Raw genomic sequence first — 17,418 nt, forward strand, 5'->3', positions numbered from 1 at the left:
GGGGTTGGAGGGTTGAGAGAATGGACTAAGGGAAGGAGAGGTGGAGGTGACCTGGTTGAGAATTCAAGTTTAATCTTGTGAACCTTATCATGAAAGAACTCAGCCAGAATCTGGGGGGAAAGTGAAGGGGGAGTTGGGAGGTGAAGGCACTTTGAGGAGAGAGTTCAGTGTGGCAAAGAGATGTCGAGGGTTTGAGCCAAGAGAATTTGTCAACTGGATGTAATAGTCCTGTTTGGCAAGTAAAAGAGCAGACTGGAAGGAGGTCAGCAAGAATTTGAAGTGTATGAAGTCAGCATGGGCACGGGATTTCAGCCAAAGGTGTTTGGTAGAGCGGGCACAGGAACGTAGGTAGCGGATTCTAGAGGTCAGCCAAGGCTGGGGTTTGGTACGTTTTACAGAACAGGGAATGGGAGGAGCGAGAGTATCCAGACAAGAGGAGAGAATAGTATTATAGAAAGAGACAGCCTCATTGACACACTTGGATAACATACTGGTAGAGAAGAGATTTGAAACACTGGAGGATGGAGTAGAAGGGTCAATAGCCTAAAGATTCCTAAATATATTGGTTAAGATTGGATGGGACTGGGGAGGAGGGTGTTTAAGTTTGAAAGTTATCAGATGATGGTCAGAGAGGGGAAGAGTTGAGGCACAGAAATTGGAGAGTGAGCAGTTTGAGAAGAGGATAAGATCAAGACAGTGGCCATTCTGGTGAGTGGGGGCAGTGGAGCACAGTTGAAGATTGAAAGAGGATGTTAAAGCAAGAAACTGAGAAGCATAAGAGTCAGAGGGATCATTAGCATGAATGTTAAAATCCCCAAGAATAAGAGAAGGAGATGAAGGCTCAAGAAAGAAGGAAAGCCAATCATCAAAGTCAGTGAGAAAGGAAGAAAGGGACTTATCAGGGGGTCGATAAATGACTGCTACTCGGAGAGGCAGAGGAGGGAATAGGCGGATGGAGTGGACTTCGAAGGAAGAAAAATAGTGAGACTGAGCTGGAAGAAGAGGTTGAAATCTACAAGAGGGTGAAAGTAGTAGCCCGACACCACCTCCGCGGCCAACCAGGCGAGGAGTATGGGAGAAAAGATAACCTCCATAGCATAGGGCTGCGACCGAAGAAGAGTCTTCAGGGTAAAGCCAAGTTTCAGTTAGGGCAAGCAGATGGAGTGTACGAGAGATAAAGAGGTCATGGATATAGGAAAGTTTGTTACAGACAGAGTGAGCATTCCACAGAGCGCAAGAGAAAGGCAGGGAAGAAGGGGGGAGGAGAGGAACAGAAATTAGATTCGAGATATCACGGTGTGACCTGCACAAATAGGAGGATAGCTGATGTGGAGGACCAGGATTGGGATTAATGTCCCCAGCAGAGAGCAGGAGAAGGAGCAAGAGAGTACGGAGAAGGGTAGGAGAGGTATGACAACAGTGACAAAGGCAAGATGTACTCAGATAGAAAGGAGATGGATGAATGGAAGGAAGGAAATGTTAAAGGTTGAAGGCTGAGAAAAAGAAAGAGGAAAAAAGAGATGGTGAGATGATGAATACAGAGGGTGGACAATGTGTTCCTGCAGTGTACAGTGGTTTCAGATGGAGAAACAGATTAGGAAGGGACAGTACCAAGAAGAAAAAGTGTACTGGAGCCATAAGTAGTAACTGGGAGAAAATAAATGTAAAGAAAAAATGCCCCGCGTACTGTCAGGCGCGCGGCACCTAGAGTGGAGGCCCCCCTCCCACCCAAAAAAAACATTAAAAAACATTTTTTCCAGCCTCTATGCCAGCCTCAAATGTCATACCCAGCTCCATCACAGCAGTATGCAGGTCCCTGGAGCAGTTTTTAGTGGGTACTGCAGTCCACTTCAGGCAGGTAGACCCAGGCCCATCCCCCCCTACCTGTTACACTTGTGGTGGTAAATGGGAGCCCTCCAAAACCCACCCCAAACCCACTGTACCAACATGTAGGTTTCACCCATAAGGGCTATGGTAGTGTTGTACAGTTGTGGATAGTGGGTTTTGGGGGGGGGGGGGTTAGGGGGCTCAGCAGCTAAGGTAAGGGAGCTATGCACCTGGGAGCAATTTATGAAGTCCACTGCAGTGCCCCCTAGGGCATGTGAGGGGGACCAGTACACTACGAATGCTGGCTCCTCCCACAACCAAATGCCTTGCATTTGGTTATTTTTGAGATGGGCATCCTCGGTTTCCATTATCGGCGAAAACCGAGGTCGCCCATCTCTAAGGATGACCATCTCAACATTTAGGTCGACCATCTCTTAGGCCAACGGGCGTCCCCGACCATATTATCAAAATGAAAGATGGACGCCTATCTTGTTTCGATAATACGGGATACCCCGCCCCTTCGCGGGGACATCCTCAGAGATGGATACCCTTAGAGATGGGCGTCCCCATTCAAAAATGCCCCTCTATTTCACTCCCCTTCTGTGGGCTGAACACTGGCTCCCTGTTTCTTATCGGGTGTCTTTTAAGCTGTCAGTCCTAGAATTCAAGGTTCTACATTCTGGCTACCCTATATATCTTTCTCAATTTTTGCTGCCTTATAATCCCTCAAGGAAACTTCGCTCTTCACAAGGCCACCTCCTTCAGGTTCTTTCTTGTGCCTCTGTTCATCTTTCCTCTATTAGAAATAAACTATGTGGAGGGGCATAATCGAACATCGCCAGCGAAATAGTCGCGGGCGATCTATTTTGGCGGCGGCACAACAGCTGGCCGGAACCGTATTATCGAAAAAGATGGCCGGCCATCTTTTTTTCGATAATACGGTTTAGCCCGGCTAAATGCCAGAGTTCGCTGGGTTTGAGATCGCCGGTTTTGTTTTTCAGCGATAATGGAAAAAACTGCCGGCCATCTCAAACTCGGCGAAATCCAAGGCATTTGGTCATGGGAGGAGCCAGCATTTGTAGTGCACTGGTCCCCCTGACATGCCAGGACACCAACCGGGCACCCTAGGGGATACTTCTAAAAAGTTTTTAAAAATACACAAATAGCTCCCAGGTGCATAGCTCCCTTACCTTGGGAGCTGAGCCCCCCAAATCCCCCCCAAACTCACTCCCCACAACTATACACCACTACCATAGCCCTAAGGGGTGAAGGGGGGCACCTACATGTGGGTACAGTGGGTTTTGGGGGGGGGGGTTGGAGGGCTCAACACTTACCACCACAAGTGTAACAGGTAGGGGGGGATGGGCCTGGGTCTGTCTGCCTGAAGTGCACTGCACCCATTAAAACTGCTCCAGGGACTTGCATACTGCTGTCAGGGAGCTGGGTATGACATTTGAGGCTGGCATCCAGGCTGGAAAAAAAAGGGTTTTATTTGTATTTTTTTAGCGTGGGAGGGGGTTGGTGACCACTGGGGGACTATGGGGAGGTCATCCCCCATTCCCTCCGGTGGTCATCTGGTCAGTTGGGGCAGCTTTTTGAGGCTTGGTCGTGAAAATAAAAGGACCAAATAAACCCAGTGAAATACTGCTTAATGCCGCTTTTTTTTCCCGTTATCCGCGAAAGCCGGCCATCTGGTAGCCACGCCCATGCCTGCCCATGTCCCGCCTTTGCTACGCTGCAGACACGCCCCCTTGAACTTTCGCTGGTGCGGCGACGGGAAAGCAGCGATGGTGTCAAAAACGCCGCTTTTGATTATACCGATTTCACCGCTTTTGAGAGATCGCCGGCGATCTCTCGATTTGTGTCGGAAGATCGCCGGCGATCACTTTTGAAAATAAGCCTGCTAGTGTACAAGGCATTACCTTATGGAATTCCATCCTACTGGACTTTCGTCTAGCACATTCTTTATCTGATTTTAAGGTTAAACTTACCACATATTTGTTTCGTCAGGCATTTGGGTCTTAGACGTCCTTCGCTGTCCAATTAGGAGATGGGTGCCTGATATGTTGCAGTGTTGGTTCCTAGATTCCTTCTGTTATCTCTGGTGTCTTTCCTTTTTTGTATTATTGTAGTTCTTTTTCTTCCTTTTCTTTCCTACATTAAATTTGTAAACTGCTTTGATAGTTTTCTTGTAAGTGGTGTATTAAGTACTGAATGAGTTGGAAACTTGGGTAGGAGATAGGAAAATGGATACACTAGGTGCGAGGAGAGGGTCTTGAACCGCCTGGGGTTGCAGTGGGGTACACATCTGAAGGTTCACCTAGGATGTCAGATAGCCTTGGGTTGGCCCTGATAGCATATTTGATTTTTGTCTTCAGTTCTTGGTTTTTACTAACATTGATATAACTAAATTGCAAATTAATGATGATTTTAGTCTGCATTTTGAGCAGGAAAATCCAGGCTCAGATGTTGATGAATTTCTGTCAGCTATGTTGTCATTAAGTCTTAACAAAAGCCTAATTAACCCCAAATTATTGGAACACTGCTGACTGGCTGATGAGCTAGTTCACCTGCACTTCCATTCAACAGCAAAATATTTTTTCAAGTTGACAGAAGTTTGAGAGTAGCAGACGAAGTAGAACAGATCAGTAATTTCATAATGCAATGTAGAAAAAACAATTTTGAAAGGCTTGTTTTTCACACTTGTAGGTATGACATGGATGGATCAGGGGTTCTTAAAGGCGATTCATTCCTCAAAAAGCTGGGAATTGAGTTTCGAAATTCATCTTCAAACCATGTTGAATTTCCAGGTATAACTTTTGATTAGGATTTCTGATCCTGGGTGTTATGAAGCTGCAAATATAGGTATTTATTTTTCAGGCAATTGGTTGATTTGAGAGAGTACTTAAACTTAATGTACATTGTTGGTTTCGCACTGTGAAATAAAATTTTAGGTATAGGTTGATTCTATTTTCCACTTTATTAAAATTATAACATCATTATATCGGTAAATTACTCATAACTTCAGATTAGGTATCTCTCTAATGGAATCTTGGGCATCCAATTTCAGATTAAAACTCAACACCAATAAAACTAAATTCTTAATAGTTACTAATATTCATCATGCTATAAATCTTAAATCATTTCCCATTGAGAACATCACATATCCCCTTGACTCAACTATGAAATCCTTAGGAGTCACAATCGACCAAATCCTCACTCTAGATAATCAGATTTCCAAAGTGGTCTCAAGTGTCTTCAATTCATTATGGAAATTGAGGAGACTACGACCATTCTTCGCAAAATCAGTCTTCCGTATCATAGTTCAATCCCTAGTCCTAACAAAATTTGATTACTGTAACTCTATTTATGCAGGACTTAAAGGGGATCACCTCAAAAAACTACAAACTGCTCAAAACACTGCCACATGTCTCATATTCAGAGTATCACGCTTCACCAATGCAATCCTCTTCTGTACAATTTGCATTGGCTATGTACCTTCATTCCAAAATTTTGTATGGTTCGGCCCCAATTTACATGAGCAACCTCATTGAATTACCCTCAATTAGGGGTCCTTTTACTAAGGTGCGTTGAAAATGGCCTGCGGTAGTGTAGGCATGGGTTTCGGGTGCGTGCAGATTCATTTTTCAGCGTGCATGTAAAAAAGGCCTTTTCTTATTTTTACCGAAAATGGATGTATGGCAAAATAAAAATTGGCAAGTGTCCATTATGGGTGTGAAACCTTACCGCCAGCCATTGACTTATCGGTAAGGTCTCGCATGTTAACAGGGCAGTAATGACCTACGCATGTAGAATGCTACTTGACACGCGTAGCTGACGTGCATCAGAAAATAAAAATTATTTTTTGGACTTGCGTAGCGGGCGCATGCCAAAAATGAAATTACCGCAAGGGCCACGCAGTAGCTGGGTGGTAACTCCAAATTGGCACACATTGAGCACACATAGGTGCCTACGCTGCTTATTAATAGGGCCCCTTAATGCCTCTAAATCATCTAGAGAATATCTTATCCTACATTTCCCGAATTGTAAGAAAGTGACCTACAAAACAATCCATACTGCTAACTTTTCATATCAAGGCACTTAAGGCCCTGTTTACTAATGTGCATTAGTGTTTTTAGCGCGCCTATACTTAGCGCACACACTAACCATGTAGGCGCCTATAGGGATATTGAAGGCACGTACATGGTTAACGGATGTTAAAAACATTAACGCGCCTATAATGCTGCTTAGTAAACAGGGTCCTAAAATTTGGAGCTCCTTATTAAAACCATCAAATGCACCGATGATTATTTGCTATTCTGAAGTCTATTGAAAACCCACTTCTTCAGTCTAGCATTTAAGGAAATAAGCACTCTTCTCAAATGAACTCATGGCATTTTTACCTCATCCCACCTCTCTCTACTCCTGTCTATCCCAGTTAATCCTAGCTCTTTATCTTTTTCCTCCATATTTCAATTATCTAGCTTAAATCACTAAGGGCCCTGTTTGCTAAGCTGCACTGTAGGTGCGCTAGGGTTTTTAGCACACACTAATGCTAGAGACATCCATATATTCCTATGGGTGTCTCTAGCATTAGTGTGTGCTAATTTTTTAGCTCATACTAAAAAAGCTAGCACACCTTAGTAAACAGGGCTCCTAAGTATTTAATTACTTCTGTTCCTAACTCAAGTTTTACTGGTCTAACGTTATGTGATGTATTTTACTTTCTGTTAATATGCTTTGAACAAGTTCATGCTTATCTGATTGTTAAGTTAAGCCACATTGAACCTGAGTGCTACTTGGGCTAATGTGGGATATAAATTTCATAAATAAAAATAAATACAAATAATTATTCTCTCTCTCTCTCTCTCTAAGTGTCCTTTAATCCCCACCAGTCACTCACTCTCTCTCCCCCTCTCTCTCAGTACTCCGATAGGGAGAGACACTATACTGCCAAAAGATAATGCAAATAACAAAATAAAATGAAATATCTTTATTGGACAACTCCCTGCTTGCTTAGTGCCATTTGTGGACACAGTGCTGTTTGGGCAGAGCTAGTGGATAAAAAACAGGGGCAAGATTTATCTGTGGTAGCACCTTTAACTGCAAAGCTGCTCTGTCAGTCAACTGTCCTCTAAACATTAAAATTATTGATATCAGGAAAATGTCCCATTTGAGTGGTGGTGAATTGTAAGTATGTATGGACTTGGAAAGGATAAGATTGGGAGTGATTTAGGCTTGTGCATCGCTAATATTGTGTTGCATACTGTCCCTCACCTTAATATATTGCTCCCTACACCCATAGGTGTTTAATTTCATCATCTTATCCTGGCAATACAATATCTGGATTAAAGTCTCTGTAGTGGAGAGTGCTCATAGTAACATAGTAGATGACGGCAGAAAAAGACCTGCATGGTCCATCCAGTCTGCCCAAGACAAACTCATATGTGTATACCTTACCTTGAATTGAATTTGTACCTGTCCTTTTCAGGGCACAGACCATATAAGTCTGCCCAGCAGTATTTCCCGCCTCCCAACCACCAGTCCCGCCTCCCATCACCGGCTCTGGTACAGACCGTATAAGTCTGTCCTCCCCTATCCTTGCTTCCCAACCACCACCCCCTCTTCCCCCCACCTGCTCCGAGTTAAGACAGAAGAAAGCATAAACCAGAGACTAGGACCAACAGGTAGAAAAATAATTCAGGATAAAGTAATGTGGTAGCCATATTGGATATGTGCCACTGCAGTAATTATTTTCCAGGATACTGTGATGTATGTTGAGAGGTTGACCAGACTCAAGTCTACTATAACGGTAAAGTTTAAGTTATGGAATAATGCAACTTCATTTAAAAATGTCGGTGCTTCCAAGGTTTCTGTAAGCCTGCATGTTGTTTACGTTGATGCAGTAGACATTTTACTTAGAAATCAGTTATCAAGTGCACTCCAAGACATTATTTAGGAGTATACCAAGCACTACTCATGCCTATATGCCTAGTGCCCCCATGTTAACTTTGGGCCCTCCCAAACTGTAAAGTCTGGCTATGCCCCTGTACACCCCTCCACTCACCTGTGAGGTAGGAGCTGCATGGGAGAACCTCTTCGGGGATGGTAAGAACCCCACTCTTTCCTGTCCGCTGTCACTGCTCTGGGCCAGTGCCACCACCCCTTCCAAACGGCCACCGAGACTTCCTGCGACACTCTCACAAGATTACCGCTTGAGATCTCAACAGCCATTTTTAAAACGCGGCGGCACCAGCCCAGAGCAACAAAAAGTGGGGTTCTTTCCTGCCCCCGAAAAGCCCTCTAGACCTCCAGGGCGTACTTGGGAGCCAGCGAGCCAATCAATTCCTCTCAGAGCACAGATTCTTTGCAGCTGCAGAATTCTGTGCAAATTCTGCGTTCCGCAGTCGTGCAGAATTTCAGCAGGAGTATGATATTGCTGGCTCATGGGTTAGCTCTTTTTCCTCTGCTCTGACACACATCAGTTATAATTGTGTGCTCATTTTGACATCCTCTTTTGTGTACACAACGCTTTACTTCAGAATGTTCCCTCCTCAGTCAATCTTGCTGACCCCCCCCCCCCCCTTACCTCTGTGAGGTTAGGATAACTACTAGCCTCAGCACAGTCAAGACTTGAAATGCTAATGAATGGGGCCCAAGTGGTAGAACCAGATTTTATTATCCTTCATTTTGGTCATCTCTACTGTGCTTATTCATCTTGTCAGTTGGCGCCACTTTTTAAAAGTACAAAGAGAAGCCAGACGGCTTGAATATTAAGTCTGATTGAAAAGTATACAGCATCTCCCTTTTAAATCCCTACACCCATAACATGTGAAGGTCCATTTTACATAACGGTTTGAGATCAGAAATGAGATATCCAAGTCAGAGCTTTTTGTAAAATAACTAAAAGGACATGCAAGAATGCACGTATGTTTGCACATGCAGCAGGAGGAGCTATTTCGTAAATATACATGTAGAAAAAATGAGTGGCACAAATCTAGCAACTTCCATGTGGAAACAGTGATTTTGCTGTTGTGTAGTTATCTATAGGTAAGTGCCATGAATTAAGTAGTGAGGCCACAATTTTTTTTTCTTGATTTTGGAGGAAGAAACAAACAACAAGGGATTATGCAGGTCTTTTTCTGCCGTCATCTACTATGTTACTATCCAGCTCATAATCGAAAGTGATCGCTGGCCATTTCCTGACACAAATCGGGAGATGGCCGGCGATCTCGGAAAAGTGGCGAAATCGGTATAATCGAAAGCTGCTTTTTTCCCGTCACCTTGCCGGCGAAATTTCAAAGGGGCGTGTCAGCGGTGAAGCGAAGGCAGGACATGGGCAGATATGGGTGTGGCTACCAGATAGCCGGCTTTCGCCGATAATGAAAAAAAACGGCGTTAAGCAGTATTTCGCCGGGTTTACTTGGTCCTTTTATTTTCACGACCAAGCCTCAAAAAGGTGCCCCAACTCACCAGATGACCACTGGAGGGAATGGGGGATTACCTCCCCATAGTCTCCCAGTGGTCACTAACCCCCTCCCACCAACCCCTCCCCCACTTTAAACACTTTTTTTCCAGCCTGTATGCCAACCTCATATGCCGTACCCACCTCCATGACAGCAGAATGTGTTCTGTCCTCTGACAGCCTTTTCCTGCTTGTGATGTGGCTCTGGGGTGAGTGTGACACCTTTTCTGTTATTTGCACTGCAGAGTCACATCAGCAATGCATTGTGGTGGGTGTAGGTATTGGTAGTTGGTAGGCTCTGCTCCCCTGGTGCTTTCCCCCTGCTTACTGGGTCAGAATGTGCCCTGTTTTGTTTCCTGTTGTAGTCCATGCAGGTCCCTGGAGCAGTTTTAGTGGGTGCAGTACATTTGTGGGTAGTGGGTTTTGGGGGGGGGGGGCTCAGCTCCCAAAGTAAGGGAGCTATGCACGTGGGAGCTTTTCTGAAGTCCACCGCAGTGACCCCTAGGGAGCCCGGTTGGTGTCCTGGCATGTCAGGGGCGGCCAGTGCACTAAAAATGCTGGCTCCTCCCACGGCCAAATGTCTTGAATTTGGCCAGGGTTTGAGATGGCCGACATAACTTTCCATTATCGCTAAACAATGATGCCGGCCATCTCAAACCCCAGCCAAATCCAAAGCATTTGGCTGGCTGGAACCGTATTATCGAAACAAAAGATGGCCACCATCTTTTTTGAAAATACGGGTCTGGCCAGCTGTTTGCGGCGCCGCCAAAATACATAGCCGGCCATGTATTTCGCTGGCGCCGTTCGACTATTCCCTTCCACGTTACTATGTAATTTCTCTTGTAAAGATACTCCTTAATCCCCTGTGCAAAGCCATGGCTGAAATGAGTACTTGTTAAAGTCTGTGTGTGTCTTTGAGCTGGTGTAATCCCTGATGGGGAAATATTTTCCCATATACATGCATTCCCTTTGTAAAATGGAGAATACACATGTAGATTTTTTCCCCATCCATGGCACAACCAAACCTTGCCCCTCCCCCGCCCCTTGAAATCTCTTCATGGTGTGGGTATCCATGTGTAAATAGTAGCTTTCTAATGGCTTAATGGCTAGGTTGGGGAGCTGGGTTCAAGACCCACTGCAGCTCCTTGTGTAGTCCTCCTCTGCCTCAGGTACAAAAACAAATTGTGAGCCCAGTAAGGACAGAGAAAGTACCTTCATAGAATGTGTAAACTGCTTTGGTTGTACCATAGAAAGGCAGTATATCAAGTCCATGACCCTTACCCTTTACATGTAAATGCTATTTACACATAGGATGCTTCAAAAATACCCTCCCCCCCCACCAAAAAAGAAAAACCTCTTTAAAATATCATGCTTTTAGAAAACTGTGCAAAAATCTGGCAGAAAAAAATGTCACTGTTGTGTAATTTGAAAATGGCAGAAGCTTTGCCTAAAGCATACTTTGACACAAAGCAAAATATTAAAAAATTACAGAGTAAAAGATGTATGAAAAATCCAATAATCCTTAATGTCTTCCCCATAGGGACCTGTGTACTCTAGACACACAGAAGGTAATTTTATAGAAACAAAAAATTGATGGCAGATAAAGACCATAGGGCCTATGCAGCCTGCCAATTCATACCAACTACCATCCCTTCCTCTCCCTTAGAGATCCTATGTGCTTGTCACATGCTTGAAATCAGATAAAGTCTTCATCTTCATCACCTTCACTGAGAAGCTGTGCTACGCATCCACTGCCCTTTCCATGAAGAAGTATTTCCTCATGTTTCTCCAGAGCCTGATCCCTTTCACCTTCATCTTGGGCCTCCTCATTCCAGAAATTCTTTTTAATTGAAAGAAACTTGCCTCCTTCTGCATTAATGACACCAAGATATTTAAACAACTCTATCACATCTCCCCTTTCCTGCCTTTCTACCAAAGTATACATATTGAGGTGTTTAAATCTGTCCCTATTCGCTTTATGACAAAGAGGGGCATAATCGAAAGGGACGCCCAAGTTTTTCTGAGGACGTCCTCGCAGGATGTCTCCGTGAAGGGGCGGGGAAACCCGTATTATCGAAACAAGATGGACGTCCATCTTTCGTTTCGATAATACGGTCGGGGACGCCCAAATCTGGAAATTTAGGTCAACCTTAAAGATGGTTGTCCTTAGACTTGGTCGTTTCTGATTTTCGGCGATAATGGAAACTGAGGATGCCCATCTCAGAAATGACCAAATCCACCCTGACATGCCAGGACACCAACCACACACCCTAGGGGGCACTGCAGTGAACTTGAGAAATTGCTCCAAGGTGCATAGCTCCCTTACCGTGTGTGCTGAGCCCCCCAACCCTCCCCCAAAATCCACTACCCACAACTGTACACCACTACCATAGCCCTTATGGGTGAAGGGGGCACCTAGATGTGGATACATTGGGTTTCTGGTGGGTTTTGGAGGGCTCATATTTACCACCACAAGTGTAACAGGTGGGGGGATGGGCCTGGATCCGCCTGTCTGAAGTGCACTGCACCCACTAAAACTGCTCCAGGGACCTGCATACTGCTGCGATGGACCTGAGTATGACATTTGAGGTTGGAATAGAGGCTGGCAAAAAATATTTTTAAAAAATTTTTTTGAGGGTGGGAGGGGGTTAGTGACCACTGAGGGAGTAAGGGGAGGTCATCCCCGATTCCCTCCAGTTGTCATCTGGTCAGTTCGAGTACCTTTCCGTGGCTTGGCCGTAACAAAAAAAAAGACCAAGTAAAGTAGTCCAAGTGCTCATCAGGGACACCCTTCTTTTTTTGATTATGGTTCGAGGATGCCCATGTGTTAGGCACGCCCAAGTCCCGCCTTCGCTATGCCTCCAGCACGCCTCTGGGAACTTTGGCCATCCCCGTGACGGAAATCAGTTGGGGACGCCAAAAATCGACTTTCGATTATGCCGATTTGGGCGACCCTGGGAGAAGGGCGCCCATCTTCCGATTTGTGTCGAAAGATGGGCATCCTTCTCTTTTGAAAATAAGCCTGAAAGGTATTCGGCATTTTTCATAAGAGAGGAGACAAATGAAGCATTTGATTCACAAGACTTGTGTGCTTATTTTCTCCAGTGTAGAATATTACACTGCAACACCAGAGATTGATCAAGAACCCTGAGGTAGGCCTTAGGGCCGAAACACGGCCGTGTCAGGTCGGTTTTTAGTATTTCAAATAAAGAATTCTTTGTTATCCTCCTTGGATTGTCCTCACTTCTTCTTTTTCTGCGTCTCACAGTTCCGTGAGGTTCTTTTTACCTCCTTTTTTGTCGTTTCATAAAATTACCTCCAAAATGGGAGAAAACCTGGTACATAGGCCCCAGTGTATAGTTTAACCGATTGCTAGTAGATACTACTTTCTTTTTTAACTGTGAAGACATATGCTTCCTAATACAACCTACCCTTTACTGTATCTTACCTGAAGGGAAGACCAGAGAAATGTCAAAGGCAGAGCTGGAACGCAAAACTTCCCTCAGCATTGAGAAGTGGCTGAAAGACAAATTCAGAGAAGGTTTCAAGCATATGAAAGAAGAATTTGAAAAACATGATCCAGAAAAAATGGGCAAGGTACAGTATGCCACTTAATAGTCTGAATAGGTGGAAAGAGGCACAGTATCCAGTATCATATCTGGAGGGTAAGTTATCAAGGTGTGGTAAAAAGCGGGATTTTATCACACCTTGATTTATCACAGGAGATGCCAACCTGTGGTATCTTGATACCACAGGTTGCTGACTTCTGGGGTAAACAAATAATGCTGCTTATGAGCCACCTCACAAGCAGTATTATTCCATCTGCCTAGGAGCATCAGGCTGCCAAGGCACAGCCCAGTGCTCCCGGGCCTTATGTTACAGAGGCCAGGATATGAAATCCTAATCAGTGGGCAGATCACTCACCTGCTGAAAGTTCCTGCTGGGCTCCCTCCACAAATCCACCCTCATTGTTCTGCTTCTCCCAGATACCTCCCAACCAGAATGTTCTCCTAGTGACCAAACCCACTGATTACAAGTATTCCCTCTCCCAAGGTAAATAAAAATCTTATTCCAGCCCCCACACTCCTAAAGCCCCCCCCCTCACCGGACCTATCTGGTGTCTAATGATGTGAGCAGGAGTGATCCCCAGTCACTGATGCCATGGCCTTCTTCCAAAATGGCACTGGTGGTGACTCCTCGCAGTAGTCTCGCAGTACTAGTAGTAGAGGTCACATTCCCATATAAGAGCATCCGTTGCCCTTCTGATTGGGGGGAGGCTTTGGGAAGGGAGTGATTCATCTTAGATTGCCTGGTCCTTTTAAGATGCAGCCTGGGAGCATTGGGCCACAGCTTAGCAGTGCAATGCTCCCAGGCTGTATGAATAATGCAGCTTCCGAGGTTGATTGCAAGCTGTGTTATTCATGGATTGTGGGAGTGATTAACCTGTGGTACTGAGATACCACAGACTAGTCCTTCTCATGGTAAAAGCCTACAACGACCTACAAAGAGGTCACTAGGATCCAAGACCAGCATGGCCAATAGAGCTCTGCACCATTGAATGTTAACATGAAGTAACCAAATCCCTGATTCGTGTTGCATGATTTTTCGGAAGGTGGAGAAGGAAGACTTCCTGTCAGTCCTGGAAAAATTTGATTTGCATCTGAAAAAGGAGCATTTAAATCTTTTCCTAGCAAGGTGTGACCTTGAGAACAACTTGTCAGGCATCAGCTACATGGACTTCCTGAGAAACTTCCAGGATCGCAGTGACAGAGGGATCACACACAAAATACTCTCCAACCCAAAACACAAGTCAGTATAAACTCCTGTAGCTTCGATTACTTACCTCAGTTTCCATGACTGATGGGGCACTTGCCCTGCACTTGATTATTAATGAAGATTAAGGCTTTTAGAGTTTAGTTGTGGGTGAGGCTCTCTTTTTCCATGTAAAGCTGTTTTCAGCATCAATGTTGAGGAGATGTATGATTAGATCAGGGGGTTCTCAAACTTTGGGCCATAAACCATTTAGATTTTCAGATTATTCTTAATGAATATATATGAGATAGATTTCCATACTGACTGCCTCCATTGTATGCAAATTTCTCTCTTGAATATTCATTTCAAATCATATGCAGGGTTACAATTATTCCAATATAATTACTACTGTTTACAATATATCATTTTAACTGTCCCAAAAAATCTTTTATTAATATATCATAATAAAATTTTAAAATGTAGAATCACATCACATGCATTATGAGTACTCTTCACCAATGATTTTACATATATGTCAATAGAAAAAGACTTAGACTGAGAAATATACCATTGTTCACATCAGTCTCAGATATGGTATACAATAAATGTTCATGCTCTTATCACTTTTATTTAAAATTATTTTCAAAAAATCTTGTCATAGTTCACAGTAATCTATTGTCTCTTCCAATTTGTAACAATCACTTATCTTTGAGCTTTGCTGTCCCTTGTAGATGTATGGACTGCAAATATACCCAAACCCATTGTCACCCAGGATGAGTCATACTGTCTCAATGGAAATTCCTTCCCAAAACTCCTGAGCCATGCTCCACATAAGCTTGATTGAAAACAATCCTTAATCTAGGACTCTGTTATTAGCTCAAAACCTGACATGGTCCATGTTTCAAAAGCATCAAGAGGGGTTTTAAGATATTTATAAATGATCTGGAGATGGGAATAACTAGTGAAGTAATTAATTTGCTGATGACACAAAGTTATTCAAAATTGTTAAATTGCAAGAGGACCTTATGAGACTGGGAGACTGGGCATCCAAATGGCAGATGAGCAAGTGCAAAGTGATGCATATGAAAAACAGGAGCCCAAACCATAGTTATGTGATGTAAGGTTCCACATTAGGAGTCACTGCCCAGGAAAAGGATCTAGGTGTCATCGTGAATAATCCGTTGAAATCCTCTGTTCAATGTGCAGTGGTGGCTAAGAAAGTAAATAGAATGTCAGTGGAAAACAAGACTGAGAATGTTATAATGCCTTTGTATCACTCTGTGGTGCGACCATACCTAGAATACTGCATGCAGTTCTGGTCACCGCATCTCAAAAAAGATGTAGTGGAATTAGGAAAGGTACAGAGAAGGGTGATGAAAATGATAATGGGGATGGGATTACTTCCCTATGAGGAAAGGCTAAAGCAGCTAGGGCTGTTTGGCTTGAATAACAGATGGCTGAGGAGAGATATGATAAAATACTGAGTGGAGTGGAACAGGTAGACGTGAATCGCTTGTTTACTCTTCCCGAAAATACTAGGACTAGGGGGCGGGCAAAGAAGCTACTAAGTAGTAAATTTAAAATGAATCAGAGAAAATATTTTTACACTAAATGAGTAATCAAACTCTGGAATTCGTTGCCATTTCTGAGAAGTTCTGAGAGAAGAGGACATTTCTCTGGGTAAGTGGCATTATTTTGCTTTGTGCTTGATAACTTAAATATTGGGTTTAAAAGAGGAATTGTAGGTTATTGATAATCACAGTCAGAATTAAAAAAATTATTAACTAGTTTTCATACGCTTTTCCCCATAGTTTGAAAACTTTAATTTTCTGGCACAGCATTAACAGATAGATTTTAGAAGGCACAGCAGGGCCTAGTTCAGTCTTAGAAAAAAAAAGAGAGTGAAGAAAAGCATTATTAACTAGTTTCCATAGTGTACAACCCTTTCCCCCATAGTTTTAAACTGAATACAAATACTGAAAATCTGCTTAAGCACTATTCTGTAAATATCTGCATATCTTACATATCACATATCTGATGGAAGGGCATTCACCTGAGTGGAGTGCAGGCAGAGCATGGTCAGGACTTACACTTATGCGTATAACTTATGGAATATGTCACATGCTTATCTACAACAGCAGCAGGATTCCAAAGTACACAGAACAAGGCAAAATAGCAGAAAAAAGCAACAAAGGCTTTCAAGGTTGGGCACAGCCATAGAACGTGTGTAAATATTTGCACCTAAATACAATAGATACACACGTAGAAAGCACCAAAGGCCTCCAAGGTTGGGATAGCAAAGCAGTTCTTTAATGAAAGACCCAACATGGGCCATGTTTCATAATAAATACCTGTGTCAGGGGTCAATAATTTAAATCCACTCTGTCAATAAAAACTATCCAATACACTGTATTTCTCATTCCGGAAATGGCGATCGCCACTACGACATAATGTAAGCCACATTGAGCCTGCAAGTAGGTGGGGAAATGTGGGATACAAATGCAACAAATAAATAATAAATAAAATAAAATAAACTGATTAGTCAACAGTTCACCTCACTAGAGCAGCTTCTCAGATGCCACCGCAGCAAGCTCCTTCAGGGTGCACCATTAGAAAAGAATTTCACATATGCAGTTTGCTTCTGCTTGATCGAGGGCTCAGTGGGTGGGTGATTCCAACCACACCCCCAGCCCTACCCATCCCATCTCCTGGCTCCACCCCCTGACAATCCTCAATTCCTTGACCACAGCACCCACAAGCCACATCCCCTTCGGGCATCAGGAGCCACCTTAATAAAATGTCACCTCCTGCTGCTGCAGGACCAGGCTCATGATAAGAGCTGTGAGATTTTGCAGCTCTTATCATGATACTGGTTTTGCATCAACAAGAGATGAAATCTTATTAATATATCTCCTACTGCCAATGGAAGGGGAGACTGCTGAGTGGGAGTTTTTGGCTCTGCCTCGGGAGTATGTTAGATGACTCACGAAAACGGGAATCACCTACTGAATGTGGGAGTCTTGGCAAGTCTGACTTTATAACCTGCCAATTCTTACTGATAAAGGGGGATCTTAGTAGTCTGTTATACTAGCACAGGTATTTGAAAAAAAAAAAAAATACAATTTTATTTTCAGAAGTGGTTTAACAAAATACTACTCAGCAGAATTACCTATTGAGATTAGTGTCTTAATGCATGTAGAAGGCAGGTCAGTGTTCTTTCTTATTTCCTTCCCTTAAAATTCAGTGTTTTATTTTCTACTTATTTAACACTGACCAGGGGCCCTTTTACTAGGCCGCGTAAACGTCTATGTGCACCCAACGCACGCCAAAATGGAGTTACCGCCCAACTACCACATGGCTCTTGCAGTAAATTC

The 17,418-nt window shown here is 43.6% G+C and overlaps 1 protein-coding gene across 1 annotated transcript in view; it reads left to right on the forward strand.

Annotated features, from left to right (window-relative positions):
- The first annotated feature begins 12,760 nt into the window (after positions 1 to 12,760).
- LOC115462199 (EF-hand calcium-binding domain-containing protein 6-like) overlaps positions 12,761 to 17,418 on the forward strand; it is a 103,739-nt gene continuing 99,081 nt past the window's right edge. Inside the window, exons 1-2 of the mRNA XM_030192215.1 lie at positions 12,761 to 12,889; positions 13,905 to 14,101. Coding sequence (XP_030048075.1) covers positions 12,761 to 12,889; positions 13,905 to 14,101 — 326 coding nt within the window. The remainder of the gene's footprint in view (positions 12,890 to 13,904; positions 14,102 to 17,418) is intronic.

The sequence above is a fragment of the Microcaecilia unicolor genome, chromosome 2 (assembly GCF_901765095.1).
Source record: "Microcaecilia unicolor chromosome 2, aMicUni1.1, whole genome shotgun sequence".
NCBI classification, from domain to species: domain Eukaryota; kingdom Metazoa; phylum Chordata; class Amphibia; order Gymnophiona; family Siphonopidae; genus Microcaecilia; species Microcaecilia unicolor.